General features: G+C 58.9%; 1 protein-coding gene across 2 annotated transcripts; it reads left to right on the forward strand.

Annotated features, from left to right (window-relative positions):
• The first annotated feature begins 1,421 nt into the window (after nt 1-1,421).
• LDB1 (LIM domain binding 1) lies at nt 1,422-27,387 on the forward strand. Of its 2 annotated transcripts, none has more exons than XM_079311918.1 (11): nt 1,422-1,708; nt 21,150-21,252; nt 21,841-21,885; nt 22,108-22,183; nt 22,429-22,531; nt 22,732-22,904; nt 23,147-23,269; nt 23,442-23,525; nt 23,823-23,946; nt 24,388-24,530; nt 24,893-27,387. In XM_079311918.1, exons 1-11 carry the CDS (start codon nt 1,684-1,686, stop codon nt 25,121-25,123), a joined length of 1,230 nt encoding a protein of 409 aa, XP_079168044.1. In that variant the 5' UTR covers nt 1,422-1,683; the 3' UTR covers nt 25,124-27,387. The 2 variants fall into 2 exon arrangements, with proteins under 2 accessions (XP_079168044.1, XP_079168043.1); XM_079311917.1 differs by having other exon boundaries at nt 1,423-1,708; nt 24,388-24,536.
• Nucleotides 27,388-27,856: the final 469 nt, after the last annotated feature.

Below are 27,856 nucleotides of genomic sequence, written 5' to 3' on the forward strand. Positions count from 1 at the left end.
AAATGCGCATTCTACATCCCTGGCTCCCCTCCCTTTCCTCTCTGATGTGACCACTCCCCAGCCAGGCACAGCCAGATGCTGTTCAGGGCCATCCAGTTTCGGCCTGTGCAGCACCCAGGGTGGGCAGGTTGCTCAGGGCTAATAGGCACGGCCTGCAAAAGAGACCTCAAAACCCAGTGAGATGCTTAAAGGACACTCCACTCAGTAAAGAAGAATGTGAACCCCACCCAGGCAGGAGCAGATGGGCTGGAGTTAGCCCTTTCAGAGCGAATTGAGGGCTTTGGCTCCCCGGGGCAGTTTGTTCAGTCCAGGACGCTGCTCCCATCGTGGGGCTGGGGCTGCATCTTGGCAGAGCAGTAGAGGGACAGTGCTTGCTTTTGCAGACTGGGCTTTGGCCCCACAGCGGGTATGCAGGAGCAGAGCTGCGTGGGCCTAGGGGAGGATCCCTGGTGAGATCCTCTTGGGCGGGTGTCCCTCAGGGAGACCCTGTCCATATGGTGCTCTGCTGCTTCTGCCCTGGCTGGCGTCTCTCCGGCACCCAGCCTCGCCCGGGATGCTGTCAAATCCCTCCGGCACAGGGTGCAGCACAGACCAGAGCAGTTCCCAGCCTCCTGTCTACAAGCCTCTGCCATCCCCGCACAAGGCACAGCAAACGCCGGTCACGATGTCCCTGATTGTGCAAAGCGCTGCTGGGAGCCTCCTTCCTTCCTGCACCCCCGGCCCTCTCTGGCCCCTTCCCTCCCACCTACAACCTCCACAGCGCCGTGTCCTCCCCGTGCCCCGGGGCTGGGAGACTGGCAAGGTCCCAAAACGCACAAGCCTTAAGCAGGCTCCTCCATGCGGAACAGCCGTGGCGTCCTCTGCTCGTCCTCACGGCCTCGCAGGTGGAAACCCCAACAGGCAGTCCTGAGACACCCGGGGCGCCCATCGGCGGCCTCGGACACGGGTCCCTGAGCACTCGTCCCTACTCGGGTCTCTCTCGGGCTTTGGGAAGACCAGCCCCGGCTGCGGCGGGGGGGCAGGATAGAAGCCTCAGTACTGCGCCGCCCCCGGGAGCTCCCGCAGCCCTGAGGACCCTCACCCATACACGGGGGTCTGGGGATAGCGCTACCCCTGCTCCAACGGCTGCAAACCCCAGGGGCAGCGCCGAGAGCCCCTCGGAGCGGAGGGGGTCCCCTTGTCCTTCGCTCCGTGACCTCCCTCGCGGACCCCCCCTCACACACCGGGATCCCCCCGCCCCTCACGGGGACTGGAGGGGGGCCGGGGGGGCGCGTGCGTGTGCGCGCGGCAGTGGCGGCAGCGACGAGCCCGGGGGGGGGGGGGGGGGGGAAGACGCGCACGCACGCAACACGCACGCGCTCGCGGCGGGGGGGAAAACGGGACGCCCCGCGCACGCGCAGAGGCGCCCCCACCCGCCCGCCGCCGGCGCAGCCGCCCCCGCCCCCGCTCCCGCTCCACCGCCGCGGCCCCCGCCCCGAACGCCCCGAGCGCCCCCGCCGCCGCCGCTGCTCCTGCTGCCGCTGCCGCCGCTGCTAAGCCGGTTCGCGGCGCGCACGCCCGCCCGCCTCTGGCCGCGGCGCTACCCGCCGCCCTCCGCGCCGGAGCCCGCGGCGCGCCGCCCATGCGAGACCCCCGCGGCCCGGGCAGCGCGCAGCGACCCCCGGCCGGGCCAGGCATGTGAAGATGTCAGTGGGCTGTGCATGCCCTGGTGAGTGGCGCGGCGACGGGGCGCGGGGCGGGGGCGCCCCTGGGGCTGGGGTCCCCGCGGCATCGGGGCTGGGTGGGGAGCTGGGGAGCCACTTACGGAGTCGGGGCCCCGGTGGTGTCGGGGTCTGGCTGTGGGGCTGGGGTCCTGTGGTGTTGGTGTTGGGGTCCGGCTGTGGGGCTCGGTTCCCTAAGAATGGGCGCTGGGGTCCGGCTGTGGGGCTAGGGTCCCCCACTGCATTGGTGTTGCTGTTGTGCTTTGGGGCTGGTATCTCCCGGACTGGGGATCTCTATGGCATTGTTGCTTGGTGTCTCCATGGCAATGTTGGGGTCTCCATGGCATTGGTGTTGGGGTCTCCGTGGCATTAATGCTGGGGTCTCTAAGGCTTTGGTACTGAAGTCCAGGTATGGGAATCGGTTCTCCATGGTGTTGGGTCTGTGGGACTGCATGGCATTGCTGCTGGGATCTGACTATGGGGCTGAGGTCTTCACGGCGTTGGTGCTGGGGTCTCCATGGCATTGGTGCTGGCATCTGGCATTGGTGCTGGGGTCTGCGTGGAATTGGTGCTGGTGTTTGGTTATGGGGCTGGGTTCCTGGGGCATGGCTGCTGGGAGCTGACTACAACACAGGGGACTTTTCAGTGTAGGTGCTGAGGTTTGACCATGGTGCTGCTACTGGGGATAAGCAGTGGCTGTCAGCAAGCTATGGGAACTGTAGTCCGAGTCGCAATGGTGTGGCTATCAGGTCCAGCCACGGGGATGCGATCCCCATGATTTGGGCTGTTGGAATCCAGCTGAAGAGCTGGAGTCCCTAGAGCATGGATGCTCAGGTCTGACTGTGGGATTGGAATCCCATGGCATGGGTGCTGGGGTCTGGCTGTGAGGCTGGCACCCTGTGGCATGGGTCAGCTGGGATGTGGTTGTGGAGGCTAGGACTCCATGGCGTGGGTGCGGGGATTCCTGTGGCATGGATGCTGAGATCTGTTGGACTAAGAGATATGGGACCCAAGAGCACATGGCTTGTGGTACCAGCCAGGAACTGGGACCCCACAGGCAGAATGCTGCAGGGGCATTGGGCAGGCATGCAGATGGTACTACTGTGAAGAGTGACCCCGAAGTGCCCCTGTGGCCAGGCAGTAGGTCTGTGGGGTGCTGCAGCTCCCGAGGCACAGTGTCCCTGCAGAGGCTTGGCAATGCTGCTGATGGACATGGATGCTGTGTGTCTCTCTCACCGTGGCCATTGTGGGGTGTCTGCTGGAGAGCTTGTTCCTAATTCTGGAGCCTGCGGGCTAGTAAGGCTGCAGGACTCATAGAAGGTGTGATGAGTTGGTGAGGTCTCAGCACCTGGGAGGGTGCTGCTGCAGGGATACTCATCTGCACACCTGGGCTTGGGGGCAGGTTTGGGGCAGCTGGCCTGGCTGCATTGCCTGCTGCTGCGTGCAGAACGTTGCTGTGCCAGGAACAAGGCACAGCCTCGGAGGGCTGCTGGAACCTTGTCTAGCACCAGGTCCCCGTGGTGCTGGCCAGCAGACAGGGAGTCAAGTTTGAGGGGCCCTGAGGAGGAGGTTCTTCCATTTCCCTGGGTATCTGGCACATGGGGTCCCTGTGGGGGGGACAGCAGGGACGCTCCTCAACCCAGCTCCCGTGGCAGCATCGCTGTAGTCCCGAGGGAACCTCCTGCCAGGCCAGAACCCCATGCTGGGGGGGCTGCCGGAGGCAGTGGGGCTCTGTGACAGCACACGGTGCCCGTGCCTCCCCCGGAGCCGCCTCTGCCGAGGGTTTGCAGTGGATAAGCGGGGTGGGGAAGGGGTGCCCCTGCGCGGCGGCCCCCCGCCCCTGTGCTGCCTGCGCCTCGCCGCCGTGTTTCTGTGAAGGCAGGCGGCCCCTTCCCCCATCCTCCTCCTCCTCCTCCATCTCCCACTGGAAGCTGCCAGAGCGCTGCTTCCTCAAGCAGAAAGTCACGTGAACCTCCCTGCGAGCCAGGCCGAGCAGCCACAGCACCCGCCCCGCGGGCACCCCGCACCGGGGGCACCCGCACCGGGGGCACGGCTCCCCTCCGACACCCCCACCCTGGCCGGGGTCCCGCCCGGCGGGGCCAAGGCCGTGTGGCGACCAGCGCTGGGGCCCCGTCGTATTCCCCAGGAGCTGGCCCCACGCCACTGGGAATGTCATCGGCATGCTGGTGGGCGCAAAGAGGGGGGTCCTTCCTCGGTGCGGTGATGGGGAGCCGTGGGGTCACCCCGCACCTGGGAGTATCCCTGTAGATGGCTTCACGTGTTGTATTCCCCCCAGGCCGCCCCTGGCCGCTGCCCCAGGGCAGGGAGGACACGAGGCTGCCGTGCAGTGTTCGTGCCCCCCGCCTTTTCCCCCGCTCCCCCGCCGGGGCTGGGTGGCACATCCAGAGCCTGCGCCCCCCTCCCCCTTCCCCTCCCCGGACTGTTTATCGGAATATAGAAAAAACAAGCTCTGCCGCTGGCCTCCCGCCAGCCAGAAACATTTAATGAGCCGCTCTGCCCAGGCTGCTCTTCGGGGCTGCATTAACTTGGAGGAGTTTCCAGCTTGGGAGCTGCTGCCGGGGGGGGGGTTTGGCTGCCCCCCTTCCAAGTTGTGCCCTCCCAGAGGGGTGATGTACTCCCTGCCATGCCTGGGGGTGCATCGTGCCCCACCGCAGCTCCTCGCACCTCTCCAGTGATGTTTCCCTGCTCCTTTCTTCACCTCTGCAAGAGCTTTGGAGCAGCGAGGCTGCTCAGCTGGGAACCTGATGCACTCTTGTGCCTGAGGATGGTGGGGAGCTGCTGGGGCCAGTGGAGGCCTGAGGGGGGCTTTTCCCCCCTCCTCATATGTGTAGAGGTGAGCAGCAAGAGTGTAATGGGCTCCGAGTGGAGGTGGGAGAGGCTGGAGCAGCAGCTGTCTGGTGCTGGTGCCGGTGGTGCTGTGCCCAGGGCTGCTTGGAGCAGGGCCGGCAGACAGGTCTTGGCATCCAGGCCCCAGCGGGGCCCTGACCCCTGGGAGCACCTTTCACTCTCCCAGCATGCTCTGCACTTTCCTTCTTAATTATTTTTATTATTATCATTGTTTTTCCCCCTGTAGTGATGGTGTCAGTGCAGAGGGGGAGGAGGAAAGCAAAGCAGAGTGGAGCTGTTCTCCCTCCCTGCCGGGCTGGCTCCAGCTTCATGGCAGGGAAGCAACTTTCCCAAGGTCAGCACCTTCCCTGGGACACCTTGCAGAGAGCCAGCATGTGCACCCCTCTGGCAGGAGGGAGAGGTTCCCAAGCTACATGCTTCTGGTCCCGGGATGGACATGTCCAGCCAGGGCACGGCCCATTGCCGTATCCCTCCCTCCTGCCGAGCTGGCGCCGTGCATCCCCCACCGTCACGAGGCCGAGCTGTGCCACATGCCTTCTGCGACAGATGCGCTGGGAAAGGGATGGCAGCGAGCGGGCTGAGAGCCGCGGCGGGGGGGCAGGCAGCCCTGTCCTGCCTGGGCTCTGGCTCCCTAACACCCCCGGAGTGCCTGCCACCTTGGGGTGCCCCTGGGCCTGTTGGGGAGGAGGGGAGCACTAGGGATCCCCAGGCCTCATCGTGCCTATCGGTGTGCTCTAGTCCGGGCTTTCTTCATGTTACCAGTGATGTTTAGATGAAAGGTGTTATGTGCCCTGTCGTTCCTCAGCGGTGAAGTGCTTGAGGTTAGATACTATGTGTGCTGCCTTGCCTGCCCACTTCTGGCATGCTGTGGCAAAGTCAGGATGGGTTTGTGGCTGTCTGGTGATCAGTGAAGGGATTCCTCAGGGGTCCTGTTGTAGGTGTGAGGTACCATCACAGAGCTCCTTGGGGCCAATGTGAGCTCACCCAGGATTTCCAGAAGAATCCTGGATGGGTTAGTTCCACACCAGTGCCAGCAGGTTCTGTGCTGTGTGTTTGCACTGGACCCCAAGTTTAATCCAGGAATGTTACCTGCTCAACACAAACTGCTGTGAAAGCTGCTCTCTGGAGAGTGGGGAGGGTCCCATCCCTGGGGGCTGGGACCTTCATGGCATGGAGGTACCATCTGGGAGGGCTTGTGGCCAGGAATGCACTGGCCAGGTGGCTGTGTGCCCCCAGACAGCTCAAGTGTCCCCTGCCCATTCTTTTAATTTCAGATCACTCAATTTCATGCCACCCTCTCCTCCCCTCCTCTGCCCTGGGATTCTCCCACCGTATCCATGTTGTTGGAGCAGAGAGGCGTGGGTCTGCGTGGTGTGCCAGGAGCATGATGGGACACTTGGGAGCATGGTGCCCATGCACAGCTCTTGGTGTGTCCTGCTGCACCAGCTGCACTGTCAGCTCTCTGCAGGGTGACACTGGGCCCTGGGGCTGCCGTTGTGCATGGTGTGGGTGCACCCCTGGGCCTGGGGAGCAGTGGGTGTGGGGACAGCTCCGCGGGTGGTGGGGTGCAGGCAGGATGGGGCTGGGTGACCGTTATCAGCTGCCCGCAGGCTGCAGCTGTGGTTTCCTGCCGCTGCTGGGGGGGAGGGTGCTGGGGAGCAGGCAGGGCTGCCAGGGGGCTGCTGGGCCCCACCTGGAGCAGGGATAGTGGCAGCAGTTTGTCCCTGTCTCAGGGTCTCTGCTGGGCAGGGTTGAGGTGGCTGCAGCAGGGGTGATGCTGGCAGGTTTTTGGGAGGTTCGCTGCTGCTGCATGCTCGTGGGGGTGTGGGAGAGTAGACTGTTCACCAGTGTTGGCTGTCCCTTTGGGCAGGGGTGCTGGTGGGACTCAGGAGTCCCCAAAGCTGTCAGACCAGCCTGCCAGTGCAGCTCACCCCTTTCTCTCCCGGGCAGGTCATGGATCGGGATGAACGTTAAACCCGAGGTGTAATCTCTGCTGTGGCAGGCACTGGCCCCTGTCCAGCCCTGACCCGCCCTGCCCGCAGGGTGACCGATAACACCCTGCCTGCACCCCTGTGCTGCCACTTCCTTTGGGGGGCCTGGGGGAAGTAGCTCCTGCCCCCCTTTTGCAGAGTCTCTCTCTGCCCGGCTTTGTAGAATGCATAGTCAGGTAGCAGAGGTTACCCTGCACCAAGGTAATTGTGCTTGTGCCCCAGGATGGCCCCATGGTGACAGGGGAGCAGGCAGGGGGAGTGGGAGGGCCCCTGCTTTCTGCAGGAGCAGCAGCGTCGGGCCCTCTGCTACACACCAAGGGACAGGTATTGTGTATGCAGCCAGGTTTCTGCAGTACAGCCCAGGTGACTGGACAAAGTGCTTGCAGCCCAAGCCAGGCTGGGACATTGGCAGTGTTGGGATGCTGAACCATTCTGCAGCAGCCAGTTGCACCAACCTCTGCTCTGCTACCTACGTTCTACTCCAGCCAGGGTCTTGTGCAGCCTGAGGGGTTTTCCCTTCCAGGGCAGAGGTTGTCCCTGCCTGCTGCGAGCAGCTGCAGAATGGTGGATGCCAGCTTTTGCCCCACACCAGCTCCTGTCTCCCCACTGGGAGCCCATCACAGCTCATGGCATTGCAGGCACGCAACTCTGCTGGGCATGGGGCAGGTCCAGGCAGCCCAACCTGCCTGCTCCAACTGGCCCGGGGTGAGCCTGGGGCAGCTGCGGGCAGGGGCAGGCAGGAGCATGGCAGCAGGAGCTCTCTCCCTGCTGGGAATGGCAACACAGAGCTGTTGGAGCAGCCTGATGTGGTGCGGCATCACATGGAGCTGGGAATGGGGGTGCCACCTGGTATGGGGAGTGCCTGGCTGCCAGAAGTCCATGCAGAGGGGCATTTCCCTGCTGAGGCTGGGGAGATGTCGTTATGCTCCTCCCAGCTTGGTGCCCCTGCCAAATCCTTTGGGCAGCCACGGCATGCCGAGTCGCCCTGCCTGCTGCCAGCGCGTGCGCAGCGGGAGGCTTGGACGGTGGCAGGGTTCCCCCCCAGAACCCCAAGCTGTCGCCAGGTGGAATAGATGGGGCTCTAAGTCAGTCCCTACAGGAATTGGACCTGGAGCTGTGGGAGCTGCCGTCACCATCCCACCATGGCTGTGTCCCTGCTTGGCCTAGCTGGTGGGGAGGAGGCAGCTGCTAACAGGAAGGACACGCATGTTAGCAACGAAAACACGGCAGTGAGAGGAAGCAGAAGCAATGCATTATTGATGGAGCTATTTGATGCTGCTATATTCGGAGAGCTGCTCCGGAGTGTTTGGCAGCGCCGTGTGGGGGGGTGGCAGGAGGTGGGCTCAGCTGGTGGAGAGTTACCTGGTTCTAGTCAACCATGTACAGCCATGGCCCTGGAAGATGTCCCTTACCTTCTCCCAGGGGAGCTTCCAGTGTAGGAGCGTACAGTGACATGGGGGTACCAGGAGGAATGGCAGCTTTAGTGGGTGGGGGTTTGCTGGGTGGCAGCTCCTGGCTGAGTAAGTCTCTTATGGATGCCAAGGGTCCTCTGTGGCTTGGGAGATGAGAGTGGAGGGAAAGAGGGGGCAACAGTGGGCCAAGGACCAGGGTGCTCTCCCATGAGGGCTGAGCTCCTGGAGTTGCATGGCTGGGTGTTGAGAATTATGTTTGGCTTCTCTTTGAAGCAGCAGTGCCTGTCCCTTGGAGGGGTACATGGTCTGTTTTTGGGGGACAGAGGGCAGACACAGGATGCTGGGGCTGTGCAGCCGTGCTGCTTGTCACCCCCTCCCTGCTATGGGTTCTCAGGCTAGGAAAGGGGCTGTAAAACGAATCATTCTTGTAACATGAGAGAATCCACCTGGAGGCTCTGGAGGAGCTTTAAAACCCTGCAGCTCTGGCAGGCTGGCCCCAGGCTTCTGCAAAGGAACTGAGGCTCACTGCTGTGGGTGGCCATGCTGGGGCTGAGCTCTTGCAGGATGTGCATTGCGACGTCTCAGGGACAGCGCAGGAACACTGAGGTGTTTGGTGCGGGTGCCATGGGGAAAACCCCTTATAGCAGGATGTGCCAAAGCTTTCCTGTGGACTGCACCTTCCCCTTGGAGCTTGTGAGCAGCCCAGTGGTGATGAGGCTGACCCACCACACAGGAACAAGGTGTGACATGAGGGTGGACACCCCGTATCAACGTCATGCACTCTGGAGTTCTGCACCCCACTGTAACCTTTCTCCATGTCCTCTTGTTTTGGAGGGGATGGGCACCAGTGCATGCACTTGGTTGCTGCTTGTTCACTGCTCACATACTCAGATTGATTTCTCTGTCCCATGCAGGATGCTCAAGATGTGGCCCTGTAACTTCCCATCCTGCTCTGGCAGCTTTTTCCCACCCTCTTGGCTTTATTTCTGCCTCTGGGTGTCTGGAAGTGGTTCTGGTTTTGAAGGGTTAATCCCAGGAGCCCCCAGGATCTGCTGCCTGCCTGGTATGACTCACCATGTAGTTTCCAGCCTCCCCCAAACCTCCTCTGGAGAGATGGAGCCATGGCTTCTCCAGCCAAAAATGGGGGCCCCTCCTGCCCCAGAACTCCTTTTTATCTGGTCATGCATAGCTTGGGGGGGTAGAGAAGCCCCTCCTTGAGAAACAGGGAAACAAACCTTTTTTGGTTTTTTTTGAAGGGTGGTAGGATTTGAGGGGTTGGCTCTTGTGTTCTGGAAATGGGGAGGCTCCAGGATGCATGCTGTGCTGCACTGCTGCAGGCTGCATCTGCATGGGTGCCCAGGTCTGGCTGCTATTCCGACAAGTCCATGAGGTTTGTAAGTGCCAGGCCAGTCTCTCTCCCGGTGCAGGCTGTGCTGTTTGCAGAGCTAGCAGATTTTTATTACTATTTTTTATGTAAGCGCCTGTCCGCGGCCCTGCTCTACGCCTGCGCTTGCCAGGGCCCGGCTGGGTGTCAGTGTGAGCGTGTCCTGCCGGCTGCCCTGCTCACCTGGGATCCCTCATGCATACTCTGCATGCACAGCAAGCCATGGCCACAGAGATCAGAGAGACCTGGGCATCCCCTGGCTACCGTGGTCGCCACCGGGCTCTTCCCATCCATTTGTCCCGGATGTATCCCTGTGCTCACTCCTGCTCCCGAGCTGCTGCCAGTTCCCTGGGCTGAGACTTGTACCTGATGTTGGATCAGGGCTGGACTTTGGGGAGACTGGGCAGGCATGGGGCCCTTGCTAGGGGAGAGTGGAGGCTGTGATCTGGGGGATGCAGTGCCTTACAACAAAAACTGGGTAGTCCTCTGCTCCCCTCTCAGTGTGGGCATGAGCACATCATGAGGAAGGGGCTCTCCCACACCGTTGCTGCCACACACGCTTCCCAGCTGCATCCCAGACCCTTCTGCTCTCCATCCAGCATCTATTTAATTATTAACTCGGCTATAACCATAAACAGCTGGGGCTGCTGCAGCCACGTGGACCAGTCCAGTGCTGTCGTCAGAGCTGAGCAGGGACACGTGAGCAGTCCCGGAGGGCTGCTGAGCCCCGGGATAAATTGCTCCAGGCATGTTTGCTGTGGATGCACTGGGCTGGGCCTGGGGATGAATGGGGGCTGCTCTCTGATCCCCTGGCCATGGCACTGGTGCCAGGAGTCTAATACGGGGACAAAATGCCCCTTTTTTCACTGTTTTGCAGTAGCAGTGTGGTGTTGAGTCCTGGTGGGTGGTTGTGCCTTGTTATGTCTTTGTGCGTTAGAGTGGGAATAGGGTGCAAGTGGACTGTGTTTAATGGTCCTCTTGGCCAGGAGGGCTGTGTCATCCTATAGCTTTCACCAGCGTTGCAGCCAGCACTTTTTTTGGCCTAATGGCAGTGGGGGTCAGCATGCTCCAGCCTATCTCACCCAGTGCCACAAGATTTGGGCTGGCCGGACAGGCAGTGAAGGGGCAGCGTGCTGGAGCACTCGCAGCATCCCCATGCCCAGTTATCAAGGCAGTGACAGCATGGGTACTTCCAGCTACCTGTGCCTTTCTCAGAGCAGGGTGTCACAGAGGATTTTAGGTTTACACTGAGTTTTTCTCTCTGTAAATCTGGGGTTTGCACTGAGTTTTGGTCTATTTAGGCATGTGCCCGTGGAAAATGATAATGCAGGGTAGTCTGCAAGAGGAAGGGGAAATCAATCATGCTGGTGCGATGTGGAGCAGGACAGGGTTGGAGCCTCATTCAGCCGATGGGTGTGGGGGACAGGAGTGAGAGGATGCTGCCTGTCCCTCTTCAGTGCTGGTCCCACTCTTCAGACAGCAACATGGTTGGGGAGCAGGGGGCTGCCCCCAGTCTTCACACTTTGGAGGTGCGCAAGCACAGAGGGGAGCACATAGCACACCCCCAAAATATCGTGGATGAGGTTTTTCACTCACTGTGTCTGCTGGGCGTGGAGTGGCGGGGGGGGGAAGCAAGTGTGCTTGGCAGGACCCGACTGGTTGTGCCTGCATTACCCCAAGGCTTGGGGAGGGGATGAGGTGCGGGCCTGGCCCTGCAAGCAGAGGGATGTGGGAGGGTGTGCGTGCCCCAGGCATGGGTGCGCACCCAGCCGGGGCTGTGCCGGGAGGCGTTTGGGAAGGCGTGCGAGTGCATGCCAGCCCATCGGCGCGAACACCAGCCCGTGTGTGTAGGGTGAGCTGTACCAGCACGTGTGTGTCTGTGTGTGTGTGTGTGTGTGTCTGTGTGTGTGTGTGTGTGTGTGTGTGTGTGTGTGTGTCTGTGTGTGTGTTTGTGTGTGTGTGTGTGTGTGTGTGTGTGTGTGTGTGTGTGTGTGTGTTTGTGTGTGTGTGTGTGTGTGTTTGTGTGTGTGTTTGTGTGTGTGTGTGTCTGTGTGTGTGTGTGTCTGTGTGTGCGCACTGAGCCCATGGGCTTGCCGGCTGGGCTGGCAGAAGAGGTCTGTGCCAGTCCGACTTGCCAGGGCAGGAGCAGAAGCTGCAAGGGGCAGATGTGGGGCAGAAGGGGAATGGAAAAAGTTGGATTTTTTTTAATAATGGAAATTTTCTTAATGGAAATTTTTGTAAAATCTCCGAAGTGAAAGACGTCGACGTTTTATCAAGGAAAGGAGGCCCTGGGAGGTATGATGGCAACTGCAAACTGGAACATTTTATTTTTCATCCCCCTTCCCAAACAAACCGGTTGTATTTTTCTTTATTCCTCCGAAATTGGGGGAAAGAGAAACAAGTTTCAAAAAGAAAAAAAAAATCCTGAAAAAACTTCAGACACCCCGAAACCAATCTAGAGAAAAGGTCTATTTTTATTCAAACTTTCGCAGTAGGGAAAGAATCGTTGCCCCGACTGGTGCCGAGATCCTCAGCGGGACGCGGTTCCCGCATCCCCATCCCGGGGAGTGCCTGTTCCGCCGCCGGGCGGGAAGGGGGGGGCAGCTCTCCGGGGACCCCCTTTCGGGCGCCACCGCTGTCCCTCGGGTCCCCGGGCGGCGCGGGCGGGGGAGCCGGTGCGGGGGGAGCGGGCCCCGCCGCCGCCGCCGCCGCAGCCATTGTGGTCCCGGCCGCGGCGCAGACAAAGGAAGCGCCCCCGCCCCGCCCCGCGCCCCGCCCGCCCCGCCCCGCGGCGGCCCCGCGCCGCCCGCCCGCCGCCGCCGCGCCGCCGCCGGACCCCCGCCCGCCGCCGCCGCGCCGTGAGTCACCCCGCCCCCCGCGCCCCCCTGCCCCCCCGCGGAAGTTTCCCGGTCCCCCCACCCCGGTGGCGGCCCCGCTCGGGCGGCGGAGGTGAGGGCCGGGGTCCCGCCTGCGCCGCCCCCGCGTCTGCGAAGTTGTGCGCGGCCGCACCGCGCCGCCGCTCCCCACCGGGCCCCCGTATGGCCCGCGGTCCCCACGGTAGCCCCCTGCTCGCCCTCTGCTTCCCCGGCCCCGCTCTCCCTGTCCCCGGCTCCCCTCTTCCTCCTCGGCTCACCTCTCCATCCTTACCCGGTTCTTCTGTCCCTTATCCCTCCCCAGCTGCTCAGTGCTTCCTTGGCCCCTCAGCTCGTTCCCTTCCCTCCAGCTCCCGTGTCTGTCCTCCCCTTCCCTGCATGTGGTGTTCCTCCTCTCCCCTGACTTCCCTTTTTTCCAGCACGTATTCCCTTTTGGAGTGACACCCCCAGCCTGGTGGGGTGCTACCAGCAGCCCCCACGCCCTGCTATGCCCTGCTCCATCCCAGCCTGCAGCTCCCTTTGTTCTTCTCCGGGTTCCTTCCCCTCCCGAAGCCCCTTGACAGCTGCCCCACGCCTTCCTGGTCCCCCAGCGTGTGCTGTCACAGGGTTTATGGGGCCAGAGCCCGGCTCTGGGGACTACTCACCCGCCTCACCTCACTGCTTGCTGCAACTTCATCCTTGCTCGGAGGGTCCCGCCAGCCTCCCACGGGTGCTTCAGAGGGAATAAAAGCTCCAAGGGGCGCAAACGTGTCAGGGCTACACGTCTTCTCTCAGAAGCTGCATTGCTGGGTGCCAAGCTCAGGAGGCCATGGGCACAGGGAGCTCGTCCTCCCTGGCAGACAAAGCACCGGCTTGACCTGGGCCAGCCAGAAGTGGGGAACAAGCTGAGGCTGAACGCAGCACCCTTGGGAGTGGGGAAGACTCAGAGCTCCAGTTTAGGAGTCAGCATGCATGCCAGAGCTGTGGAGGAGTGTCTTAGGTGGGCAGATGTTTTCCTGGAGCCCCTTTGGCAGACCCTGCTGTGGTAGGCTGCCCTGATCTTGGATGGCTGGCTTAGTAGAGACTACTAGCCCAGCCACTCAGGATGGGTAATAGGCACTCCTGGGTCTCCCTTGGCTTGGGCAGCCCCCAATCCCATCACTGCAGCCTTAGCTGGCAGAAGCCAGGCACCATGGCAGGAACCTGCTGGGTAACTGCCATCCCTAGCCAAAGCCTGTTCTGCAGCAGGAGCCAAAAACAGAGGTGTTGGCCACTCTCAGGGTGAGGTGTGAGCAAAGGGTTCCAAGGCTCTGGGGTCTAATAGGGAGTCACCTTTTGGGGGCACACAATGTGCACTTACCCACACTGCAAACCACCACCTGCTTTCTTCTCACCAGGAGAGTCTGAGCCTGCTTGAGGCTGGGCCAGGCAGGTGTGAGAACAAGCACTGCATCCCAGGGTCTTCCCAGTTGTTCTCCAGTCCCAGGGTATTCCCAATTGTTCTCCACATGCTTTTGATAGCACCTTGTCTGAACAGTTTTGGAGTGATTCCTCCAGTGCTGGTCAGTTATCAGGTCTTACTGCTTCTGTTGCAAGTACAGGTAAATACAAACAAGTATCCTTGTTTCTTTAAAGCATTAGGTTTTGGAATGTTCTCATAGTGGAGAAATTATAGTTTTCACTGAAGTAGAACTAAATGTGATCTTTCCACTCCTGATGCTGTAGAAATCCCAGATTTGTGATCTGAGCACCTCTTTAAGACTGAGTAGTGCTGAGCAGAATGACACGTAAGTTGTGTTGCTTCAAAGAGGAAAACTTGTGATCCAAGGGGGACAAGGCTAGTGCTGAAAGATTTGGCAACACAAAAGTTTTGCAGTTGTTTGGTGACTTTTCCCTTCATTAGGAGCAGATCACAATCCATGTAAAATAAGAAAAAGACAGTGAAAAGCTACAGAAGTTCATTTGAAGCAAAGGTACCCCAGGCTGGGGACCTGGAGCCTCTTTCAGCATCTTTTCAGAGAGCAGTCATGGCTGGCAGCCCTGAGCTTGCCCAGCCCCTTAGGATGTGGGAGCAGAGGATGATATGGACCAGTCCAACCCCAGGACTCCTTTCTTGTTCCATGGCTGGCAGGGTGGCAGCAGTGCTTGGCTCTCTCAGCATGCCCTCTTTCATGTGCTTGCTGCTCTGTACTGCTGTGAGCTTGATGTCTGCATTAGCAATATGAACCTAAAGTCCTGTGTGGAGGCAGAGCAGGATAATACTTCCCCTGGCCCTCTCCCTTGGAAACCTCCCATCCTCTGAGTGATCTGGGGAACAGAGTGCTCCTGCTGTTGTTTGCTCCGTGTGTGTGTTTGTGGGTTGTGATGCTTGCCACAGTGAGGTTTGCTGCCCCATGGGTTGCTGTTGTTTAGGGTGGAGTTGTAACCAGGGATGCTAGGGTGAGAGGGTTTCCCTGGGGCTGAGCTCCTCACACCTTCAGGAGCACCAGGCAGGTGTGCTTGACCATACCCTGTCCTTTTGCTTCCTGGGGTGTTGGCTCCGTCCCGCACTGGTTGTCCTGACGCCAGTGGCAGCACGTGCTGCCAGTGCAGAGGTGTGAGTCCAGCACCCACTGCATTTGCTGTCCCCGGTGCTGCCGGCAGCTTGCCTGTCCCTCATTCAGCCGCTCCCATGCCTCTCAGCCAAGTAGTGAGGAGAGAGAAGTTCTGCCTGAGCGGGAGGGCAGAGGCTTGCCCTGGCAGCTTGAAGAAGCAATGGAGGTGCTTTGTAATCTGCACTGAGTTTGTTCCCGCCATACAGCACTGTCCCTCCTCTCCATGGGCATCTGTGAGCGGTCCAGACCTTGTGGCCAGCATCATGTCACGGTTTGCCCCGGGCGCACGCTGCCCCAGCGAGGCCAGCTGGATCCTGGCGGCGGGAGTTATTCAGCTTTCCCCCCCTCCGGAGCAGGCGTCTGGCCGGCTGCCAGGGCTGCGGGGCTCCACCTAGGAGGCAACATGGAGCAAGGCGGCCTGTCCGCTGTCTCCGGAGACTACGCGTCCCGGCGTGCAGCTCTGGGAGCGAGGGCAGCGGTGCATCCCGGGATCGCGAACCTCCATGCGCCACGTGGGGCTGACAGCCTGCTGCGCTCCGAGGCGGCGGCGCTGGGCTCCTGCCGCCTGCAGCATCGCTGCGGGTCCCCCGCGCTCCGCCCGGCCCCTCGCTGCCACTGCCCTGCGCTGTGCCTCTCCTGGACAGATCTTGTCTCTGCGGAGGGCTGCCCTGAGCAATAACCCCACCATACCATGCAGGGCTGTGTAGTTTTGCTCCACCGTGTGCGTGGCAGGCAAGCAGCCCTGAGCAGGGATGTTGGTTTCGTGTTCTGCAGGGCCATCGGCATGGTTAGATATAACTAAATTTTTCTGTGTTGCCGCGGAGCCTAGAAAACCTTTGATGATGATGGAGATCCTGGTTTGTCAGGAGGCTTTTATTCTAGGTATGCTGAGAGGGTTTTTTTTTTCCAGCCCACACCACATTGTTCGTTTGTTTGCCGGTTCTGCACAGGAGGGATGTCAGCCTGGTTGCTGCAGGATGGCAGGGCCCTGGGGTGAAGGGTTTGGCAGAGAGGGAAAGTGTCTGAAAATGTGAAAGGTGCGTTCCTGAGGCTGAAACCGACAGCGTTTGATTATGGATCATCTTTGAGACAGTGAACTGAAAGGAGTAATTAGGGACAGTGGGATATTTCCCTGAGAGTTGCAGGAAATGACTGCCTCGTGGTAAGTTGATAGTAGTGGAGCTGAAACTGGGTTATCTGTGGGATTGCATCTGGGGCTTGCAGCCTTGGACGTGATTCAATTTTCTGGCTGTTTTGCAATTGGCAGGGTGTGTTTTTCTCCCTTTTTCCCTCCTGGAGAATTCCCCATCTACATGTCTGAATCATCTGAGGAACAAAATGGGAAAGGGGAGACTCCTGCTGTCCCTAGGTACTGCAGAGCAGTGCAATTCCCTGGGGCCCCCAGCCAAATGTCCAGCTCCAGAGGATGCTCTCTTCTTGGGAGACCCTGGGCCCTGGCAGAGCTGGGGCTATTGGACTATGCTGAGCCCTGGTCTGCAAATCCACATCCCAGCCAGATTCTTCTCACCTGGTGTTTTGAGATAGCGTTGCTTTGCAGCCTACATCAAGATTGTCACTTTGTAATAATTAGCTACAGGTAATTATCCCTTCTCTGGCTGTCCCCCTAAGTTTGTGATCTGATGTGCAGAGAAGAGCACCCTTGGGTTTAGATGCTTTGTGTGCTGCTGTAGAGGACATTTGCACAAATATTACAGGATGTGATCTGGGTCTGGGACACCATGCACAGCCACATGGTGTGGTGTGAGCAGGGAGGCTGCTTGTGGTCCACATAAGCTCTGTGGATGGCTCAGATGTGCAGCTTGGGAAAAGTAAGAGAGCAATCCCTGCATGCAGCTGGGCAGGCAGCGATGCTGGTTTTGCCTTTGGACAGGTCAGGGCCTGGCAGTGTTCTGGCTGGGGTCAGCCTCTGGATCCCGCCAAGTACGTAGCACATGGTCTCCTCCAAAAGTGGTATCTCCTCTTCCTTGGAGACCCTAGCCCTGTGGGAGCTTCATCTTCATCAGTTCAGTTCAGTTGATACTGTCACTGATAATGTCTCAGGCTGTGTCTTGGTGGGTTCCTCCTGGGTTCCTGTGGGCTTAACAACAGCATCAGAGTTTGCAACTGGCCTCTCTCAATCCCCTCTATTCCAAAAAAAAGGAGAAAGAGGTGAAGGCAGGCTTGTGGGGGCAGACCATGGACTGCTCCATGTGCCTCTGCCTGTCCCAGTCACTCTGAATACTTCGTGTTTGCCTCCCAGCCCTGCCAACTTCCCGGACAGCAGGCACTCTCACTGGGCAAAACCACGTGAATTATTTGAGAAGCTGCCCTGCACACACCCTCATGCCAGCGGGACTGGCCTGGGAAGATGTATTTCTTCCCGCTATCAGGGCTCCCACACCCCACGGAGGCAGCCCTGCGGAACAATGCCGCTATTTACACTTTAAAGCCTCGTTAGGCAGCCAGGAAGCAGGCAGGGAGCATGCCGGGAAGCACCGGCTGCCTTTAGCTGGGGCTGGCCTCTCTTCTTCCCGGTCTGCTGGGAGGAGCAGGACACTCCCCGCCTGAGCTGGAGCCCTGCGGCCCCTTTCAAGCCCCACTTCTTCATTTTTTATCATCATTTATGTTTTTAGCCTCTGCCTTACTGGTGAGCTTTGCTGCTTGCATAGAGAGCGCCTTGGCTGCCCAGACAGGGATGGCTTCTGTCTGGCAGGGGGGCACCAATTCTGGATAGCAGCCACAAGCAGAGGAAGAACAAGATGTTGATGTTGCTTTGCCTTTGTCCTCATCAGTTCTTTGCTCTTTGATGGTGAACTGAAGTTATGGGAGTCAGGCAGGGTTTTTAACCTCCCTGCTTTCCAAGTCCCCTGCCCAGGCTGGCAGCTCCAGGGTGCTGGTCTCGGTTCACAGTACCCTGCTGTCTCCTGGCTGTGGTGGCTCTGTGAGGCTCCATCGTGCTTTTGGTGCCCTGGGAAATCTGACATTCCCCAGCTCTGTGAGCTTAGCTAGGATGTGAATCATTCCTGCTCCAGCAAATCCACTGGACAGTGCACCAGAAGAGCTTTCCCCATAGGGCTGATAGTTCACAAGCAGAGACAGCAGAGGAGAAGGCATGTGGAGGGCTGGGCCATGCTGGGCTGTACATGAGTCACGGGCAGGGCACCTGCCTTCTGTTCCCTGGGTGGCCACCCACCTGAAGCCCTTTGCTTGCCCACGCTTTTGCAGCAGGTCTGTGGACCTGGTCTCAGCAGAGGATGCTGAGCTGTCAGATCCCTTCACGGGGTTTTCTTCTGCACCTCCCTGCTGAGGAGGAGCCATGGAGCCACCCCACCTGGCCACGAGCACTGTGCTGTTTGCCCAGACCTGCCTGGGCCGGTAGCTCACCAGATGCAGCGTCAGCCTCATTTTTTCCCTTGCTCAATGTTTTTGTGTCGCTGGGCCAGCACCTGTGAGCAGCCACAGGAAGCATCTCCTGTTGTCTCATGTTCCACAGGGGCATTGCATGTTCTGCCACCAAGCAGCAACCCTGTTTGCACCAAGCCTGCCCAGAGTCTGTGCTCAAAGCAAGAGGCAAAGCAGGGGCATGCAGAAACACCAGCTAGAGCCAGGCACTGGGCTTGCCTTGGGAAGGGCCACATCCTGCAGGTCTGTGTCACTGCACCTGGCTGGACAGGGCTTGCAGGCAGTATGAAGGAAAGAGGTGGTGATGGAGGGGTGTCCCAGACCAGGCAGACCTGGTGTGAGTGAAAGTTGGTGTTTCTGCTGCTGTAAAGTAGTTACATTACTTCATGTAATGTGTGTAGTGTGTCTACAGTGAATGCAGAATTTAGACAGCTTGTATCAAATTCTAAGGCTGTTGCTAGTGTTATTTCAAACGGCTGAATCCAGCCACATATTTTATTCTGCATTAAAAATAATACTTGGTCAGGGTGCCAGTCTTGCTGAGGTCACATAACAGGTGCCTCTCCACCCCTCTAGATCCTGACACAGGTCACTCAGTAGAGTTCAAAGAGCAGGGCGTGTCTATTTTATCCTGCTGGGAAAGACCCAGGATGGAAATGTAGATTTGGGTAGAAGTGGTGGCCTGGCTCATCTGCTGTTCCACCTCCAGCAGCAGGGAGCTAGGGAAGAGCATGAGAAGCACAATGGATGGAGAATGATGTGTCTCCCTGGTCTCCCCACCCCAGGAGACCTTCCTGCACACTGAGAAACAAGATGGGGACTGAGGACAGCAAGAAGCTTTGGGAATTTAGTCTTCTCCTGTCTTGTCAGTGAAATAAAAACAAAGAATTGAAGCATGAGACCTACTGGGTTTGATTTTTTTTCTGCCCCTCAGGACATGATGACCAGAAATAAACAGTGCTCCAGCCTGTCTCTGCCTAATGAATCGGTTTGTTTTCAACAGAAGTTTGAGAAGTTTGGGAAGTTTCCTATTCATTGAACACGCTTCAGTGTCATGTTGTATAACAACAGAATGGAGGAAGTAGAAATGCTGTATTTCTAGTACAGTTTGGACTGAATTATTGTGTCTGTTAGGCACAAGTTGATGTGTGTGGTTAAAGCAGAAAACAAAAACTCCTCTGCAACTGACCAGCACCAAACTCCCTATTAAAAATTGTTTTATCTATGAAAACATTCAGTAAGAGCAAGGGGCTGACATTGTTAGCAGCCATATGAGGAATTGTGCCATGTCCCACTTATCCTCACTGCAGGCGGGCAGGAGTGGGAACAGTGAGCCACGGCTGAGTGGCTGGGCTGGCTCCAGCCCCATAGGACTGGTAGATCCTGGTGGATGCTGGAGAGAGGCTGGATTCAGTTGCTGTGGGGAAACGTGATGAAAAGGCTCCTAGAAAAATCAAGAAGTAAAATACATTTCCCCTGTTGAAAGTTGGATTTAATGCTCAGGAGGTGACCCCCTCTATTTTTGACCAGCCCTTGCTCAGCTGTGTGTGCAATCCCTGTGACTGCTGACTTCGGGTCCCAGATGTCTTGGCAGGGGTGAAGGTGATGCCTTGTTTATCCACCTCTTTTGGCTAATGAGCTGTTCGTTGCAACAAGCTGGACATCTTGGGTCTCTGTGCTGGTGGCTTTCCTTGACTGTGGTGCTCTTTGCTCTCCTGTATCCGTCACGGTCGAGCTGCTGCTCCGGTCCTGTCCCTGCACCCTTCTGCAGAGCTTGGCCATGGAGTGGAGCCCCGAGGGGCCGTGGTGTGTCTGGCGCCTCTGGGACGCCTCCCTCCGCTGCTGGCTGTGCTTTCTGCAGTGCGGGGTGGCAATCCCGGCAGTCGGTGGGCGTTGGGAAGTGCCCTTCGCAGGGCTGTGTGCGGGCAGCCGATGGGGATCCCGCCTCGGCCCCGGCTCGGGCCCGCCTGCGGCAGGACGGGGGCAGACGAGTCTGTGCGCGGCAGGGCCGGCTGAGCCGGTGGAGCCGGAGCTGCTGGCGGCTCGCCCGCTGCTGCGCCCCGTCCAGGCCAGCCCGTCTGCCGGCAGGGCGGGAGCCGCGTGCCTCGGCAGCGTCTCGGCGCAGCGTGCTGGGTCCTGCCGGCCTGGGCTCCGGAGCCCCCGCTCCCGGGACCCTGCCCGTGGGACTGCCCCTAAGGAGCCTGGAGGGGGCTGGCTCTGCCTGTCATTCCTTATGGCTTCTGTTGGCAGGACTGGGGGATACCAGGTTGTGTGCTGGTTTCACACCCTATGGCTCTCTATGGGCTTCTTGTCCTTTGCCCTGATGCTGTTGCGGGCAGGGAGGCTTTGGGGTGGTTTGATCACAGCTGAGGGCTGGCGTGTGGGATCTCTCTGTCTGCCTGATCCGGGTGGCCACTGGCCTGCCTGAGCGGCAGATGGTGGCTGCCTGGGGACCCGCCATCCATCCCTCTGGGCGATTATTCACCCGTCACCATGACGATAGAAAGGTCAGCGAAAAGATCCTGTGTGATTCCCGGGTCAGTCAGTGGGATTAGGAGCAGTGCAGGAGGGAGGGCTAGGGCTCAGCCAGCCCTCTTCGGGCTCGCCAGCTGGACTGTCCCCCTTGGGTTGTCCCCCTCTGGCCTCAGAGCCCAACCGGCTGAGAGCTAACAAACTTTGGGTACCACTGAGAAACCCTTGGGATGGGGTTGGGGCCCTCTGGCTGCTGATCCTGAGAGCTTGGCCTTGACCCTGTGAGTGCATCCTGCACAAGGGAGGAAGCAGAAGAGCGATGGGGCTGTGCTGATGAAGGCTTAACTGGTCCTGCATCGTCCCTCCTCCTCCTCCTCCTCCTCTCAGCAGCAGCAGCAGCATGATGTCTCTCCTTGCAGGGTGCCCCTGACTGACCTGTGTCCTCTCTCTCTCCCTCTCTCTCTTTCTCTCCAGGCTGTTCCTCTAAGTCATTCAAGCTGTACTCGCCAAAGGAGCCCCCGAACGGCAACGCCTTTCCCCCCTTCCACCCAGGCACCATGCTGGATCGAGATGTGGGGTGAGCTGGGGCCCAGTGAGGGTTCTGCAATGTTGAGGACACTCTGTAGTTTGCACCCCAGAGTTTGCACTCTGTGTTATGCTTCCCAGCAGCAGACAGACTGCAGTGCACAGTTAGCATAACAGCAAAGAGGGAACTGGGGCGGGCACAGCTGGTAGTGAGTTGAGAACTAGTGATATTCTGAATGAAGGAAGCCTCCAGGTCCTGTGCTCTGTCAGGCCAAGTGCTTTGCCTGGCCAAGCCCCTGGAATGACAGGGAACCCTCCCTACTCCTGCCAAAACAACCCCTTTTTCAATGTCTGTCCTGCCTGGCACCAGCTACTGCTTCAGAGGAGCTGGTGTCCCCAAGGAGCAGTTGGCTAGGTCCTAGGGGAGAAGCAACCAGTGATGTGGGATCAGAGCCCAGTTTCGGCTATAGGTCGCCCCATGGGGCTGTCAGATATTGGCAGCCAAAGTACAGTCTGCACTGTGGGGAGGGTCTCATCTCCAGTGAGCCTGACTGCCTGCTGTAGCCAGGGAGGGAGGAGCTATGGTGAGCAGGGAGATCCCTGCTAGTGCTGACGTGCCTGCATCTCTTTCCACTGCTAGACCTACTCCTATGTACCCACCGACATACCTGGAGCCTGGAATCGGGTAAGCATGGGGGGCTGGTGTGGATCCTGCTTCGGGGGGAATTGTGCCTGTGGTGGGAGTGCCTCAGCAGAGCCAGCATGCTGGCTAGCTGGGGCTTGTGGGAGGATTGCTCAGACTCTGCCAGCTGTGGAGGGGCTGTATGTGTTTTCCCTGTGGGCTCAGTACCCCTTCACAGCCTGTGCCTGCCTCCTCCTCTGATGGCTTGCTGTGCTCTCTGAACAGGAGGCACACGCCGTACGGGAACCAGACCGACTACAGGATATTTGAGCTCAACAAGCGGCTGCAGAACTGGACAGAGGTAGGCAATTGGGAGAGTGAGGGTTGGCCAGGGCAGTATTTCAACAGTGAGGGCCCCCACCACCTTCTCCCACATGTGGCTGTGGGACAGGATTTATCACCCCAATCTCCGAGCCCTCAGCTGAGAGTGCAGTCCTGTGTGGGTTGAGGACAGTTGAGGACATGGCCTCTGTGCCTGGCAGCCAGTGTCTGTTTGTCTGTTTGTCTCTCTTCCCCATAACTTAGCATCTCTCTGGATCTTCCCAGGAATGTGACAATCTGTGGTGGGATGCCTTCACCACAGAGTTCTTTGAAGATGATGCCATGTTAACAATCACTTTTTGCTTGGAGGATGGACCAAAGAGATACAGTAAGTACCAGCTTGAGCGTTCCTTCCTAAGGGCATTGCCCTTCAGCAGGAGACAGTTGTGTGCTCAAGGGGATGTGGGGAGGGTGTCTGAGCTGTTTCCAGCCAGAAGGCGTGGGGGGGGACTCTCTTCATGTACATTCCAAGGAACATCTGGATGAGCCAGGTTTACTGACCTTATTTTCCTCCTTTTCCTGCTGCAGCGATTGGCCGGACTCTGATTCCCCGTTACTTCCGCAGCATCTTTGAAGGGGGAGCCACAGAGCTCTACTACGTGCTCAAGCACCCCAAGGAGTCCTTCCACAACAACTTTGTCTCGTTGGACTGTGACCAGTGCACCATGGTCACCCAGCACGGCAAGCCCATGTTCACCCAGGTACTGCCTGTGCCCACAGCTTCTGCTGCCCCTCCTGCCTTGGTTTTTTGTTCCCTCTTGGTGGCTACAGTCCTGCCAGGCTGTGCATTTTGGGCTTGTGGGTGTGGCTTCTGCTGAGACTCCTGAAAGGCAGAGGCAAGCCACTATGAGAGTGTAGCAGTGTGCAGCAGTGGGTTCCCAGGGTATCTGGGCTGGGGGAAGCTGGGTCAGTGTATTTCTGACCCTGTGTCCTGCCTGCTCAGGTGTGCGTGGAGGGGCGGCTCTACTTGGAGTTCATGTTTGATGACATGATGAGGATAAAGACGTGGCATTTCAGCATCCGCCAGCATCGAGAACTTATTCCCCGCAGCATCCTTGCCATGCATGTGAGTACAGTTCCAGGAGCTCCCCTGGGCATGAGTGACACAGGGCTGCAGAGCTCCTCAGGCTGCTGTGCAGGTTGGGGGAACTCAACTCAGTCCCGCATCGCGGGCTGGGGCACAGGACGGCTGTTCCCAGCCTGGATGCAGCTGAGCTTTTTGTCCCTCTCACCTCCAGGCACAGGATCCCCAGATGCTGGACCAGTTATCCAAGAACATCACACGCTGTGGGCTCTCAAACTCCACACTCAACTACCTCCGAGTAAGTGTGCGAGAAGAAGGGTGTTGCAGTTCTGCCATGTCTTGGGTTCTCAGCTGCCCAATGCCTGGCTGCCCTGGGGTGTGGGTAGGCTGCAAGGCCAGCTTTGCAAAAGGGATCTTTCAGAGAGGCTGTAGAAAGCTGTGGAGCAGTGGGTCTGCTAATCCCACAAGCTCACGGCATGTCTCACATTATTGCAGCACAAACGTCTGCCTGAAGAGGGGTTAGGGTTATAGGGTCTCCATTTTGCTGGGGCTCAGAGCATTGCAATCTAACATGGTGTCTGTCTGCTCTCTGCAGCTCTGTGTAATTCTAGAACCAATGCAGGAGCTCATGTCAAGGCATAAGACCTACAGCCTCAGTCCCCGGGACTGCCTCAAGACTTGTCTCTTCCAGAAGTGGCAGCGGATGGTGGCTCCGCCGGGTGAGTCTCACACTGCCTGCTGTGCTGCTTGGGGGTCTCTGGGACTCCATGCTCAGGCCCTGCCCACGCTGCAAGCTTCTCCCAGCCCCAGAGCTGTTCTTCCCCTCTTTAATGAGACTGGGGGTAGTGAATCAGGCATTTGGCTTCTTCCTGTGCTGGTCTACCTTCCCAGTGGGGCAGAGCAGGGCTGCAGGCAGCCAGTGCTCCCTGCCTGGGGGCTGCCAGCTGTTTGTGGAAAGCAAAGCAGGGATGGAAATGTTCCTGCCCCCTCACCTGTCCTCTGGTCTTGGAGGATAACAGAACTGTGGAGGTTAGGATGGCGGTGATACAGCCTGGAGGGGGAGTGTGGTCCTTGAAGAAGCAGGGTTTGCATAAAAGGGCCTGGGGGGCACCAGCTTCCTCTTGTTGGGAGTGACTATGTATGTCTCCATCCTCCTCCAGCCGAGCCAGCACGGCAGCAGCCCAGCAAGCGCCGGAAAAGGAAGATGTCGGGGGGTAGCACCATGAGCTCCGGTGGGGGAAACACCAACAACAGCAACAGCAAGAAGAAGAGCCCAGCCAGCACCTTTGCCCTGTCCAGTCAGGTACCTGTAAGCATCCCGTTTCCATTCTCTCTTCCTCCTCTGGGGTGGAGGGGAGGGTTCTCTGCCCCTGGGAGCTGCTAGGGTGAGAGCCCTAGGGAATGCCTATATGAACCACCCCAGTTCTTCCCATGTGATGGGGAGAAGAAGGAGTGGGTGTCTTGGCTGCCTTCCCTGAGTCCCTTTGCTCTCCTGCAAGGGAGTGAGGATGCATTTGCCCCACTCAGTGCCCAAGCTCAGGTTCTGCAGTGGAGATGAGGAAGTGGCCCTACAGCTGGGGAAAAGGGCTGCACTGATGAGAGGGGGGTCTAGCGGCCCAGGCTCCCCCCACCTCGATTATGTTTCGGGACCGTCTCCCCTTTCAGGATGTGATGGTGGTAGGCGAGCCCACGCTGATGGGGGGGGAGTTTGGGGACGAGGACGAGCGGCTCATCACCCGGCTGGAGAACACGCAGTTTGACGCCGCCAACGGCATCGACGACGAGGACAGCTTCAACAACTCGCCGGCGCTGGGGGCCAACAGCCCCTGGAACAGCAAACCACCCTCCAGCCAGGAGAGCAAGTCAGAGAACCCCACGTCGCAGGCGTCGCAGTAACGGCCCCCCCGCCGCCCCGTGGACTCAGTCCCAACCAATCTACCTGTACATTTGCAACGGAGAGTGACTGGGAAGCGGCGAGGTACCGGGGGCGGATCAGCGCCGGTGGATGATGGGGTGCACGGCCCGGGGTGCACGCCGGGCAGGCAGCCCCCGCCGCCACCCCCGCCGCCTCCCCGCACCCCACGCCTGCCTCCCTGATGGACCCCAGGGCAGGGGTGGGATTCCGGGGCCGTAGCTTCTTTATTCCCCCTTTGCTCTTCTTTTCTGCTTCTTGCCCAGAGAGCTTCTCATCCCTGTCCCAACATGCCCAACCCCTCCCTGCTGAGTGAGGGGGGATTAGTGGGGAGGTGTTGGCAGCGGTCGGCGTTCCCGGATGCCGTGTGTTGGGGTCTGGCACAGCACAGAGACCCTCCTCTTCCCAGGGCCCTATGGCTGGTGTTTGCTGAGCAGCCACTTGCAGTGGGGTTGCACATCCCTTGTCCATCGTGGGGCTGGTTGGGAGGGGCAGTGATGAAAAGCCTTCCCTGTGCCTCGGGCTCTTGCCACGAAGCTTCCTCTGGCCAGGGTCAGATCCTGCAGTGCTGGGATGGTGTTGAAGATAGGGACCCGTCGCATTTTCCCACTCTGCTGCACCTTCCCCTCGCTCCCCAGAGCGAGAGCGCAGCACAGCCATGGGGGGACTCTTGTATATAGGAAGTGCGTGGTGGGGGGCTGGGGGGGCACGGCTCTGCCGGAGCAGCCGGTGCCCTTGTTCCCTGCCTGCAGCCTCTGTGTTTCCCTCCACCCTGCGTGAGTCTGCCTGGGGCCCCTTTGCAACCCCTGGCTCCTGGTACCTCCTACTTTTGTCTTTTTTTAAGAAAAAAAAATAATATTATTAAATTGTAAGTTTAAAAAATGAAAGAAAAAAAAATGGGAAAATACCCCTTCAGCCCCCTTACCCATTCCCCCCTCCTGTCCTGAGCCCTTTCACCCTGTCCTGACTTTTGTACAGGCTTCTTCTCTTGGAAGTCTCATTTTATATCCAGTTCGGAGAGCTTCAAACCAAGGAGAGACTTTGCAGACTTCCTTTCTAATCCCTCCAGAGGCCGGGGGGGGCCAGCCCCCTGCCTCCCTTCTCAATGTAAATCTTGTGTGCTGTTGTCCCCGCTCCCCCCCTCGGGTTCGTGTACCTCGTGCTTGTACATTTCCGCGCTGTAGACAGTGTGTACGATACTGTTCTTTCAATGTGTTATCACTAGAGCAGGTGCCTCCATTGATGTTAGGGGAAATGATGAGAAAAATAATAATTTTTGGGGTTTTTTTTTGGTTTAAAAAAAAAAAAAGAGAAAAAAAGTAATCCCTTCCAAGGCTTTTTCCAAGGAGAAGATGGGAGGTGCCAGGGGAGGGTGTTTGTGCTGCCTAACCACTTCACCCCAGCAGCCTTGGAGTCGGGTTGGGGGAAGATGGGAGTCCGGGCTGCCCATGGGAACCCCCTGGCATGCCCCGTGGTGGGGTTGCAGCAAGTGCTGCTGTGGAGGGGGGACTGCCCTAGTGGGTGTGTAAGTGTGTAAGAGTGTGTGTGCGAGAGGTTTGTGTGTCTGTCTGCGTGCGTAAGGGAGCCTGGGGCAGGCGGAGCAGCCCTGAGGTTTAGGGGAGTGAGGGGTGCACTCCATTCTCTCCATCAGACACCCCCCAGTTCCCTGCCGGGGATCCCACAGTCCGTGTCCCACTGCCCTGTGGGGCTGGGGGCTGGCAGGTGTCACTGAGGGCCTGCCTGTGCCCAGGGGCTCTGGCTGCTGCAGGGGTGCTACTGCAGGAGGTTGCTGAGATGGGGTGGGGAACACCCTGTGTGTCCTCTCCTCCTGCTGTCGCTGTGGTTGGGCGGGCAGACAGAGCCTTAAGTCAGCCCTGGTCTGACCTCAAGCTGAAGATCCCTGGAGACATGCCTGTGTGGCTTCCTGGGCCCCTCCATGGGCAAGCTGGAGGTGGAGGGCTCAGCCCCCAAGCACAGGGGTCCCTACAGCCCCATTGCAGGTGGGGGTGGGATCCCAGGGTGGGAACCTGGTGTGGCAGGAGGGAGGCTCTGCGTCTAAGTTAAGGTACGATTCTCCACACCATGCCACAGGGCTGCTGTGGAGGGTGCAGAGCCCTCACTGCCATGGGCACACTGTAATGCCTTCTTGTTTCTTTTTTTTTTTTTCCCCTTCTTCCTTCTTCCCCTCCATAGTTTGTGCCATTTATGAGTCATGTATGGTACCAATAAAATGACTTTTCGGTTTGAAGTTGTCCTGATCACTTATATACCTGAGCATGGGACCAGGCTGACATGGGCAAGGCAGAGGGGAGTCGCCTCATGTCCCTGGTGCCCTGGCAGGGCTGTGGGCACAGGGCTCACTGTACTCCAGGGTGAGGCTAGCCTGCCTCTGTCTTCTGGTTCCCAGGCAGGCCACAGCTGGCTCCCTGCTATGCCACGGAGAGCAGAAATCCCAGCGAGGGTAAGGTAGGTACAGGGTTGCGGGGAAATGACCCAGCCCCCAAGCCAGAGCAAACAAGCAGCTCAAGGCCTGCCCGGACACCAAGGTGATGGGCATGTTCCCTGGGGAGCAGTGGGGCTGTGTAATTCCACCTGGGAACAGAGCAGGAGCCACTGAGCAGCATAGAGGTGTCCTGGAGGGGAGCAAAGGACACACACGGGACAAGTAGGGGGCCTACGTCCATGGGGACTGTGCCAGTCTCCTTCCAGAAGCTGAA

Source organism: Erithacus rubecula (assembly GCF_903797595.1).
Source record: "Erithacus rubecula genome assembly, chromosome: 9".
Taxonomy (NCBI): domain Eukaryota; kingdom Metazoa; phylum Chordata; class Aves; order Passeriformes; family Muscicapidae; genus Erithacus; species Erithacus rubecula.